The sequence below is a fragment of the Salvelinus namaycush genome, chromosome 19 (genome assembly GCF_016432855.1).
Source record: "Salvelinus namaycush isolate Seneca chromosome 19, SaNama_1.0, whole genome shotgun sequence".
NCBI lineage: Eukaryota > Metazoa > Chordata > Actinopteri > Salmoniformes > Salmonidae > Salvelinus > Salvelinus namaycush.
This window is the reverse complement of record NC_052325.1, coordinates 18,058,988-18,071,129: the sequence shown is the minus strand read 5'-3', so window position 1 is coordinate 18,071,129 and position 12,142 is coordinate 18,058,988. Positions and strand designations below refer to the sequence as shown.

Below are 12,142 nucleotides of genomic sequence, written 5' to 3'. Positions count from 1 at the left end.
GGGTGTAGCTCAAATGCCACCATATTCCCTATATTGCACTGCTTTTTTAGTAGTCCTATTGTCACAACACCTAGGGACCCTGGTCAAAAGTAGTACACTATAGGAAATAGGGTAACATTTGGGATGCAGTCATGGACACTTTTCCAAATGTAGCCTAAGCATGTCAGACGTACTAAAACATCAGGGCATGTTTACCTGAGCCATAACATCAATCCATTCAGAGCCACTGTAGACGAACAGCATGCGAGTATCTCTCCTCAGGACCATAACATTTTCAGATCTTAACTCCAACATCTCGCTCTCACCATTCACAATGTAAATCTATTGTTCAATTAATAAAAAGGTTAAAAAAGGTATTCAATGGAAGGTTCAAAGAGGTAAAAAAAATGGATCACACGATTAAATGATTAAGATGTTTGATATCACCATGTTTGGTAAACATCATGATGTTATTCAAGCATAGAAAGATTATTATTATTTACTTACATATACTGCCTTATCAGCATTATATCTCCCTGTGCCAGGTATTGGCTTGAAGGAATTTGCTGAAGAACAATTACAAAAGACAGAAGGTCCTTTATGGCCTTTCTCCCCTCTGTGTCCTTGAAAAACATATACTAGAAGAAAACACAAGAACGTTTTTTAATCATATCAATAGCTGTTGACATAATATATCATAATACATCATTTATACTCAGAATAATGTGTATATAGTGCCGTGAAAAGTATTTGCCCCCTTTCTAATTTTCTCTGCTTTAGCATATTTTTTATACTGAATGTTATCAGATCTTTAATCAAAACCTAATATTAGATAAAGGGAACCTGAGTGAACAAATAGCACAACAATTACATACTTATTTAATTTATTTCATAAACAAAGTTATGCAACACCCAATGTCCCTGTGTGAAAAAGTTATTGCCCCCTTACACTCAATAACTGGGACCCATGTCATCCAAAAAGTTATACTTTTGAATAATATGTCCATAGACCATTCTTCCAAAAGTCTTGATGATCATCCAGGTGCTTCCAGGTGCTTTTTGACAAACTTGAGTCAACTTTTTGGACAACATGGGTCCAAACACTGCATTCCACAGTAAAACCTCATACCAACGGTCAAGCATAATGGTGGTAGTGTGATGGTTTGGAGATGCTTTGCTGCCTCAGGACCTGGACGACTTGCCTTAATAGAAGGAACCATGAATTCTGCTCTGTATCAGAGAATTCTACTGGAGAATGTCAGGTCATCCGTCTGTGAGCTGAAGCTGAGGCGCAGCTGGGTCATGCAGCAAGACAATGATCCAAAACACACAATCAAGTCTACATGAAAAAGCCTAAAAAGCAGCAAATTTGACATTTTGGAATGGTTAAAGTCCAGACCTAATCCCAATTGAGATGTTGTGGCAGGACTTGAAACTAATAGTTTATGCTTGAAAACCCACAAATGTCGCTGAGTTAAAGCAGTTCTACATGCAAGAGTGAGCCAAAATTCCTCCACAGCGATGTGAGAGACTGATCAACAACTACAGGAAGCATTTGGTGACACTAGTTATTGAGTGTAAGGGGGAATAGTGTGTTTTTCCTAACTTTGCTAATTAAATATATAAAATAAGTATATATTTTGGCTAATTTTAAACTCAGGTTCCTTTATCTAATATTAGGTTTTGGTTGAAGATCTGATAACATTCAGTATAAAAAAATATGCAAAAATAGAGAAAATCGGAAAGGGGGCAAATGCTTTTCACGGCACTGTAGGCCTACATAATAATGTATTGATATACACTGAGTATACCAAACATTTGGAACACCTTCCTAACATTGAGTTGCAGTCTCTGTCACGGAAAGAGCAGGTGTTCTTAATGTTTTGTACATTCAGCATACATACGATACATGATATCAATAATATACTTAACCTTCCCCTGGAGCACCAGTTTTTCCTGTTGTGCCCTGTTTGCCCACAACTCCATGATATCCAGTTAACCCATGCGGTCCACGATGACCTTTTATTCCCTAAATACAATATGGAGTAGTGCAGAACAACATCAAAGGAAGTTTGTTTAGTCTAACCTTTGAAAATGAAAGATAGTTAATCATTATTGCCAAATTAATTATTTTCAGAAAAAACTGTAGGCTACAGAGGTTACAGAGACAGCAGAGACACTTTACCATTGTCCCTCTATGCCCGGGAGTTCCCCAAGGTCCATCCAGTCCTCGTAATCCAGTGTATCCGTTTAGTCCTCGGTCCCCCTAAACCATTAAGCATACAACTATATAATCAAAAACGTAACCATCAAAATTGAAATATTTTGGCCACAAAATGCTTATTCTTCAATTAGACATTTTCAATGATTGCTGTTCATTGGCATTTCTCCAAATCCAGGTTTGCTGGCTAAGGGGTTTGTTTCAGCATCTTTAGTCTTTAATGTAAGAGAATGCTGGCTATTCATTTACCTTCTGTCCATGGAGACCAGGCTTTCCAGTGGAACCCTGTTAAATAACACACAAGTTGAGGGTTGAGTAAAAGTACATGTGACGTTCCAATTGGGATTGAAACTTGATTGACAACTTACCTTTCCACCTTTTTGTCCCAGGTCACCTTTCAGTCCCTTCTCGCCCTGTTTATATCATAAACATCACATTTTCATGTGTAATTTTATTTTACTTGGTGCTAGACATACACTATTATTGTGTTAAGTATATTATTTGTGAAACTATGAATTATTAAAGCAGTAAAAGCTTACTTTTGAACCAGTGCGTCCTTGAGAACCCTGTAAAAACATACATGTACATTTTGTAGTAAAAGCAGCGTGAAATATACCGGTAGAACACAGCATTAGTTATTATGTGGATAATTTACCTCATGTGTTCCAGGTCTGCCAATGTCACCGAATAAACCACGCCAGCCTCTGTCCCCCTTCTCTCCCTAGCGATGAGTAAAGACAGACTAAAACTTATTTTGGATGTAGCACTCTCTATACCTATCCATTATTCAAACTACAGCTTATATACCAGAAAGGGAGCCCAATTGCATTTGAGGTTGTGTCACTGACCTTTTGGCCTATGGGTCCTATCACACCAGGGGAACCATGGGTTCCCTCTTCTCCCTTTTGACCGTGTCGACCCTGCAAGACAATGTCCAGTCACATAACTGTCCCACTACTGAGTGTGTCTTTCTGATGCGTTCTAGTGTCATTATAAAAAGTCTCATATAAATCCTATGTATTATTTTTTAATATAATGTATATATTCATACCATCTGACCCTTTGGTCCTGTGCAGCCCTTTAAAGAGAAACCGTGAAAATTAACTGCATAAATAATAACTTAATAAAAATGATTATTATTATTATCAGTTACAGTATATAGAAATCAAGCGAGTACTACCTTTTCACCCTTTGGTCCTCTGAGATATTCCGTTATATCAACCTGAAACAACAGTCAGCAAGAACATATGACAGACATCTAACTTGCATGTTACACTGTAAACCAACATAGTCTGAATTGTTTATGTGCTTTTTGCTATGTCCATTACCAGTAGGGCAGATATCCGTGTCAATGGAGGAAACGGAGGAGGAGGTGGAGGAGGAGGAGGAGGAGACAGAAATGTTTTGCATTTCGGAACCAACCAGATATTCTTCTTACCTGAATAAGTGAATAAGGTAAGAAAAATAATCAAGTGAACAAGGTAAGCCCCTTTTTTATTTTCTCTCTTTTAAAAAAGTTATTAATCTCATAGTTCCTTATTTGTCTCAGTCCAGCATATTTATATTGTCTTTTTATATTGAAAACACTACCAACAATCACTACCAACCTGATCGGAAGGATGGTGTAGCTTCTGTGAGTATGACAGTACAGCCAATGATAAGATGGAGTATAAAAGCATATTGCTTTGGCATGTTACCTCAAGATCTGAAAGCAAACACTTGCCAGTTAGTTGCAGGTCGACTCGTCAATATGACTACTGTATATCATACGCTGTGGGGCAAAGCCCAACCTCAATAAGGCTAGTGTTCCTGATATCTAGCCTCCAATAACTTGTAGCATAGCCATTAGCCAGCTATTCAGAGCATCAACACAGGAGTACTGCCAAAGACTGCCAAACCCCCCTACATCATCAACATAGCCTAAGATGTATATCTTATAACTACTTTCAAATGTAAATATTTCCATACATTTTTTAAAATAACGTCTACTGAATGTCTTACCTCTGTAAGCTCTGTTCCCGCTGTAGCAATACTGTTGCTTCTCTGATAGTCCTGATTGCAGGAGCCAATACTGTAGTTGGATCTCAAATTGCAAGCTTGCACCATATATCCACTTATCTCAATAAGAATGGAAGTGCAACTCTGGCAGTAGTTGAGTAAAAATAATTAAATAATGAGTAATACTGTTGCAGTGCCAAAGAGATGCAGTTTTTTAGCCTTCAGTTCATCGGGCTAAATTCTCAGAATCTCAAAATGTGTCAGGTTGATGCATTTGCTACATGGCTGATATGGTGTAAGAATTGTAATTTATGATTTTTTATGTCATAAACTTTTTCTTAAAAAAAACGACATCTCTTATAGTAGATGCTATTCCTGCATCTGCATGATCTGCATATGCAATCTGCAGTTCCTACATCCATTTTAACTGTTAAATTAAATATATATAGCCATTGATTCTTGAAGAATAGAACTTATACATGTCTTGTGAGTTTAGTTCATCTGTCATACCCCATCAGAACCCAAAATACAAGCTTATTTTACTCCAATGTTTGTAAACAATGTCAACATAAACATACAATGTATAGCTTCAAAACATGGTTCAAACTATCATTTTGATCTCATAGATGGTCAGTCCTTGCATCCATACTGTAGCTCTTGTTTATGAATTTGAGAGTGGTAACAGCTATTAACCAAAAAAAGTGGTGGGGTGCCCGCTTTGTTATTATTTGAATTGTGGATTGCCACTTTAACCTGGGTATTGGTCAGTCTGTGTTCAGACAGAGTGCAGCTGATATTTGGCTCAAAGCCCAGCAGGCTGTAAGGTCACTGAAGTTGTGTATGTATGACACAATCAATCACAGTTGTATATGTATGATATTGACCTTTACACCTTGTTACCTTTAGATGTCATGTCATGCTGTGTTGAAGGAATACTACAACCAAAAACTACCTTTAAGTATTTTATCCGTTAGTCCACTGTTAATACAATCCCCCCAAATAATTAATGTCAGCAATCAAGTTTTCAAGATAAAGCAGTCAGTAGAGATTTTTTTGGTGTTGATATATCATATGTCGCAAAACGCATCATTGAAAGGTTTTTAATTCTTAGTTCTTGGTTTATAAACCAGAGTTAGACCTACACCTGGATTGATTTAAACTGGGTCTGTGAATAAATTCATTAGACCTTAATCTATGGATTTCACATGACTGGGAATACAGATATGCATCTGTTGGTCACAGATACCATGGATCAGAAAATGAGTCTGTATCTGGTGTGACCACCATTTGCCTCATACAGCGTGACACATCTCCTTTGCATAGAGTTGATCAGGCTGTTGATTGTGGTCTATGGAATGTTGTCCCACTTCTCTTCAATGGCTGTGTTCGAAATTGTTGGATATTGGTGGGAACTGGAACACGCTGTTGTACATGTCAATCCAGCGCATCCCAAACATGCTCAATGCATGACATATCTGGTGAGTATACAGGCCTTGGAAGAACTGGGACATTTTCAGCTTCTTTGGTTGTGCAAACCCAGTTTCATCAGTGTCCGGCTAGCTGGTCTCTGCGAATCCCAAAGGTGAAGAAGCCGAATGTGGAGGTCCTGGGCTGGCGTGGCTACACGTGGTCTGCGGTTGTGAGGCCAGTTGGACGCACTGCCAAATTCTCTAAAACAATGTTGGAGGTGGCTTGTGGTAGAGAAATGAACATTGAATCCTCTGGTGGACATTCCTGCAGTCAGCATGTCAATGGCACGCTCCCTCAAAACTTGAGACATCTGTGGCATTGTGTTGTTTGACAAAACGGCACATTTTAGAGTGGCCTTTTAATGTCCCGAGCACAAGGTGCACCTATATAATGCTATTTAATCAGCTTCTTGATATGCCACACCTGCCAGCTGGATGGATTATCTTGGCAAAGGAGAAATGCACAATAACAGGTATGTAAAAAATGTGTGCACATTTGAGAGAATTAAGATTTTTGTGAAAATGGAAACTTCTATGGTCTTTTATTTCAGCTCATGAAACATGGGACCAACACTTCACATGTTGCGTTTACATTTTTTGTTCAGTGTATACATTTCCATATTTTTCCTACTTTCGTTCAAGTTTCTGCTTTGTGATTTCCATCTTTATCTGAGATGCAAAGAGTTTATGATATCTTTGACCATGTTTTCAAGACGTGTGATATTCCTAATTGTTTTTCCATCTGTAACGGAAAGTTTTAAGACCATGTAGGTTTTCTGAGTGTGAGACATACTTGGTCCCAGATTTCAGTCTGTTTCAAGAGGAGAGTCACGTCAGACGGTCATTCAGATATAATGTCCTTACATGATTTAAATTCTGTTTTATATGCTTCCGTCATCTATTAACATTTTAATCTGAAGTTTTTGGGTTGAGATTTGGAAACAGAATTGGATTTTAATTCAGTCGATCTGTTGCCGTGCTGCGTAGACGTTGAGTAAGGATGGATCCAAAATACACTATATATACAAAAGTATGTGGATATCCCTTCAAATTAGTGGATTCAGCTATTTCAGCCACACACGATGCTGACAGGTGTTCAAAATCTAGCACACCGCCATGCTATCTCCATAGACAAACATTGGCAGTAGAATGGCCTTACTGAAGAGCTTAGTGACTTTCAACGTGGCACCGTCATAGGGTGCCACCTTTCCAATAAGTCAGTTCATCAAATTTCTGCCCTGCTAGAGCTGCCCCGGTCAACTGTAAGTGCTGTTATTGTGAAGTGGAAATGTCTAGGAGCAACAACGGCTCAGCTGCCAAGTAGTAGGCCACACAAGCTCACAGAACCGGACCGCCGAGTGCTGAAGCGCGTAGTGTGTAAAAATTGTCTGTCCCCGGTTGCAACACTCAGTTCCAAACTGAGTTCCAAACTGCCTCTGGAAGCAACGTTAGCACAAGAACTGTTCCGGGAGCTTCATGAAATGGACCAAGCAGCCACACACAAGCTTAATGTCAACGTGCACAATGCCAAGTGTCGACTGGAGTGGTGTAAATCTCGCCGCCATTGGACTTTGGGGCAGTGGAAATGGGTTCTCTGGAGTGATGAATCACTCTTCACCATCTGGCAGTCTGACGGACAAATCTGGGTTTGGCGGATGCCAGGAAAACGCTACCTGCCCTAATGCATAGCGCCAACTGTAAAGTTTGGTGGAGGAGGAATAATGGTCTGGGGCTGTTTTTCATGGTTCGGGCTTGGCCCCTTATTTCCAGTGAAGGAAAATCTTAATGCTACAGCATACATGACATTCTAGATGATTCTGTGCTTCCAACTTTGTGGCAACAGTTTGGTGAAGGCCCTTTCCTGTTTCAGCATGACAATGCCCCCATGCAGCCGGCTGCGACCAGGAAACCCATGGGGGCGGCGCACAATTGGCCCAGCGTTGTCTGGGTTAGGGGAGGGTTTGGCAGGCCGGGATTTCCTTGTCCCATCGCGCTCTAGCGACTCCGGGCTGGGCGCATGCATGCTGACACGGTCACCAGGTGTACGGTGTTTCCTCCGACACATTGGTGCGGCTGGCTTCCGGGTTGAGCAGGAATTGTGTCAAGAAGCAGTGCGGCTTGGCTGGGTCGTGTTTCGGAGGACGCACAGCTCTCGACCTTCGCCTCTTGCAGCGATGGGACAAGACTGTAATGACCAATTGGATACCACGAAATTGAGGAGAAAAAGGGATCAAACATGAAAAGCTAAATAAATGGTTTGTTGAGCTCGTTGTGGAAGAACAGGACAGGCCTGCACAGAGCTCTGACCTCAACCCCATCGAACACCTTTGAGATGATTTGGAACGCCGACTGTGTGCCAGGCCTAATCATCCGAAATCAGTGCCGAACCTCACTAGTGCTCTTGTGGTTGAAAGAAAGCAAGTTCCCTCAGCAATGTTGCAACATCTAGTAGGATGCCTTCCCAGAAGAGTGGAGGCTGTTATAGTTGCAAAGGGGGGGCCAACTCCATATTAATGCCCATGATTTTGGAATGAGATGGTCGACATCATTTTGGTCATATAGTGTATGTAGGCCTACAAAACGTTGACGAACCATGTTATAGACTTTCAAAATAACAAACAGCCTAAGCTATATAACTTTGACAAAGCGTGGGACAATATGTACTCCAGCCTAAGCTCTCCTGAAATGAGCTACCTAAACAGGTTAATATTCTGTACTGTTCTGTAATATTCTGTATAATCAAATTGTGACTTGTGACTGTGGTATCCATTTAGTTATTATTTTCCCTCTACATTAATGGCTATGTGTTGCATGTGAAAGTGAAGGAATCGTTGATAAGGAAAGGAAACTGAACATCAATACAAGGTTCTTGAGGCGAATAAAGAAACACAGAGTTGTTCACTAGTGCTGAAATCATGCTTTATTAAATCAGTAAAATAAAACTCAAAGAGGATGAATATAGTAGTAATTCTACATCAATAGACTCAGTTAAATCAAAGTGCAGGGCATTATTATTCATGCTTTTTGCTTTCTTTGTTTCACGGTAGATGGTATCACCATGGTACATTCACTTGATGGTTACCCTGACTACTGGCAAGGTGAAATTCTAAAACTAAAACACACTCACACACACAAAATATTACCTAACAATCCTCCAAGAGGTGGCACTGTTTCTGCAACGAAGTACTTGAATTGACTTTTGTTTTTTAATGGCCATGTGATGTTACGTTTTAAAAAGCCAATTCAACTGTCCAATGCCAGAAACAGAGCACATAAAAATAGAGCTCAAAGTGCAGGCCGCTCGCACTTTTAGCATGTCATTAAAATGGTGGTATGACATAGTCAGTCTGAACACAAGACCTAGTTGTGCTACTTACATGAGGGTTTATGCAAACAGCACTCAGGGTCTTATGATCATGTTACAATTCATATGAGTATTTGTAATATTGCACGCACAGATGCACGGTGCATAACATTGCCTTTCTCTGATTTAGTATAAACTTCAACAGGGAACCTCTCTACCTGTTGAGGAAATCTTAAGACTTCAACTTTTTGTTGAGGCACATAGTTTAGTTTCAGGTTTTTCAGGGTATTCGTTTCATGTGAAACTTTCTCCTGTTAAACATTTCGTTCCTTTTGTTTCAGTTAATATTGTCATAAATAACAATTCATACATTTTCCATAACCGTTAAGTTCGGCTATATACATTATGTACATGTCACAGAAAAGTGGTTCAAAAATCCTAGTCATAATTATCCAATATGGCACATTTTATAACAACTTTAGACTTTAGTCTAGTTTGGCATAAATTTATGTCAAGTTTGGTATAAAAATAGTTCATATTTACAAGAACAGAAATCCAGGTCTTTATCAAGTAAAGATTATTTTTGCTAATTCAATAAATAAAAAGGTACTGGAGGAGGGAAAATGGGGGATAGAAATTATATGTTTACGTGTTTTTTTTTTTTACATGGATCGAATATGAATGTTGACAGTTGCCATGGCAGATCCAAGCTTGTTGGACAGTTTGAGGGTGTACGCTCCGGCATCGTCTTCCTTCACACAGGGGATTACAAGGGTGGTGAGGTCCTCCGTGGTCTCGATGTGGAACCGGTCACTGTCTTCATCACACTGTTTCCCTGTGCGGGTCCACTCAATCTCAGGTGTTGGGTCTCCAGAGAAAGCACAGGACACGCTCAAAGGCCTTCCTGGCTCAATGCTGATATCCTCTGGGAGAAATTCGATTTTGGGAGCTACAGGGCAATGAGAAAAAAAGAAATAGGAATTAATTAAGGTGTCAACTTCTTATTGAAAGCAGAGGAACAACATACGATAGTCACTCAGACTATACTACTAATACCACTACTAGATGTATAGGTAAGGGTAATTCATCTCACCTTTACCAACACCATGAGTAAGAGCAGTCATTGAGGATCCATGAGTTGACATTGAACTAGCATGACTTGACATCATTTCACTTGACATTTTCATCATACTGCTGGAGCTCATGGATACCATTGATTCAGATGTCATGGCGGACATGCTAGCAGCAGACATGCTTTCAAATTGTCTTTCGAAAGAGCCTTCATGTGTCATTGATGCTTTAGCCATTGATGCTCCAGCCATATGGACTGATGTGGCTGAGAAACTGTCACTGTGCAAGCTGGCAGCAGCAGCTCTTTGCTCCATTACAACCATTTTGGCAGGTTCTTCAACAAGAGCTGTGAGAATAACGCAAATGATGAGGTACATGGCTAAATGGTCATTTCTCGATGGAGATACTCAAATCCATCTGTGTATATTTCTATATGAATACAAACAAAATGGCGTGTCCATTTTGTTAACATTCTATGGAAAATACTGGTAAGGAAAATTAAAGATTAGTCTTTAATTTAAGCTATTAGTAAAATTTTGAGACTCAAGTTTCATTTTTCAAAGAACTTGGGAAGCTTTGCATTATCACACTGTACTGTAAGCTGTTAATTAAACAATGGATTGATGAAGCAATGACAACTTACTAATGACGTTGAGAGATGATGTTGCAGAGCACTGTCCATATTTGTTTTTGGCTTTGATGGTGTATTTGCCGCTGTCTGCAACTGTGGCCTCAATAATCTCCAGAGTGTATACATTTTTGGAACGGCTCAGTTTCGTGTTTGAGGTCATAGATACCTGTACCGAGAGAGACAAAAGAATAACGTATTAGTTTCTGTTTTGTATTAATCAAGTTCCTATTCAAGTGATGTTTGTAACCTGACTTGCTTTGTCTGATTGCCCCTGATTGGAAGAATCAGAATCTGTCATATTAAATGTAATTTAATTGAAGAAATCAAATCAAACATTATATACAAAACTCTTTGTAGCCTACTCACTATTATGTTGTCCTTAAACCACTCGATTTCAGGGGCAGGCTCTCCTGCAATCTCACATGTGAACTTGACGTTCTGTCCTTCATTGACATTCTGAGAGCGTGGCTGCACAAGGAATGATGGTGCATCTGATAGTGCTTCAGTGACAGTAGTGTTGAACTGGCACTTGACAAGGCCATGTTCGGTTTTGGCTTCACACGTGATGACCCCCTGCTCGTATTGGCTGACCTTTTTGATGGTCATAGTATGGTTGTTTCCAGACACACCATATCTGTAGTCCTCTGAGTTGGCCAGTTCCATTCCGTTCAGGATCCATCTGATATCTGAAGCTCTGGGGATGTTGGCTCTCAGGGTGAGAGACTGGCCTTCAGTCATGGCCATCTGAGTATGGGATGCCTTGATTTCTGTGTAAGACTCAACCTCCCCGTAGACAATTTCCTTTTTCATAACTTGCTCTGAAATTTCTGTTTTTGTTGCAAGTGCTTTGGATTTGTTTGAGGCTAAGACAGAGAAAAAGAGATACATTGATTAGATATTAGGCCATATGCAGAATTATAAGGTTTATAGATACTGGACTAATCAAGAGATGTTGATTGAATAAATAATATAAAGATAACAATATCACCAGAACCGGGCCTTAATTATGATAAATAATTCCTACATTGGCAGATAACTTAGCGGTTAGAGCATTGGGCCAGTAACCGAAATGTTTCTGGTTCAAATACCGAAGCCGACAAGGTAATACATCTGTCAATGTGCCCTTGAGCCAGGCACTTAAACCTAATTTACTCCAGGAGCACTGTACTACTATGACCGACCCTGTAAAACAACACATTTCACTGCACCTATCCAGTGTATGTGACAATAAAACATTTATTTATATATATATATATTAGTATAGAGTATGCATACCTTGAATAGAGACAATGCAGCTTGTGGATGATGACCCAGCACTATTGGTGACTGTGCATTTGTAAACTCCACTGTCAGAGGCCACAGATTCATAGATTTCAAGGTGTGCCGAATCATGCTCTTCATGAATTTCATATTTTCCACCGTGAATGAGAGTCTGCAAATGAAAAAAGAAAGAAAGTAAAAAAGCATAT

The 12,142-nt window shown here is 39.6% G+C and overlaps 1 protein-coding gene across 1 annotated transcript in view; it reads right to left on the bottom strand.

Moving 5' to 3' along the window:
• Window positions 1-8,568: 8,568 nt before the first annotated feature.
• ttn.1 (titin, tandem duplicate 1) overlaps window positions 8,569-12,142 on the bottom strand; it is a 167,363-nt gene continuing 163,789 nt past the window's right edge. Inside the window, exons 217-221 of the mRNA XM_039014232.1 lie at window positions 11,949-12,105; window positions 11,040-11,536; window positions 10,686-10,839; window positions 10,065-10,388; window positions 8,569-9,920 (exon numbers count right to left, since the gene is read on the bottom strand). Of these exons, the coding sequence (XP_038870160.1) occupies window positions 9,634-9,920; window positions 10,065-10,388; window positions 10,686-10,839; window positions 11,040-11,536; window positions 11,949-12,105 (1,419 nt within the window). The 3' untranslated portion in view covers window positions 8,569-9,633. The remainder of the gene's footprint in view (window positions 9,921-10,064; window positions 10,389-10,685; window positions 10,840-11,039; window positions 11,537-11,948; window positions 12,106-12,142) is intronic.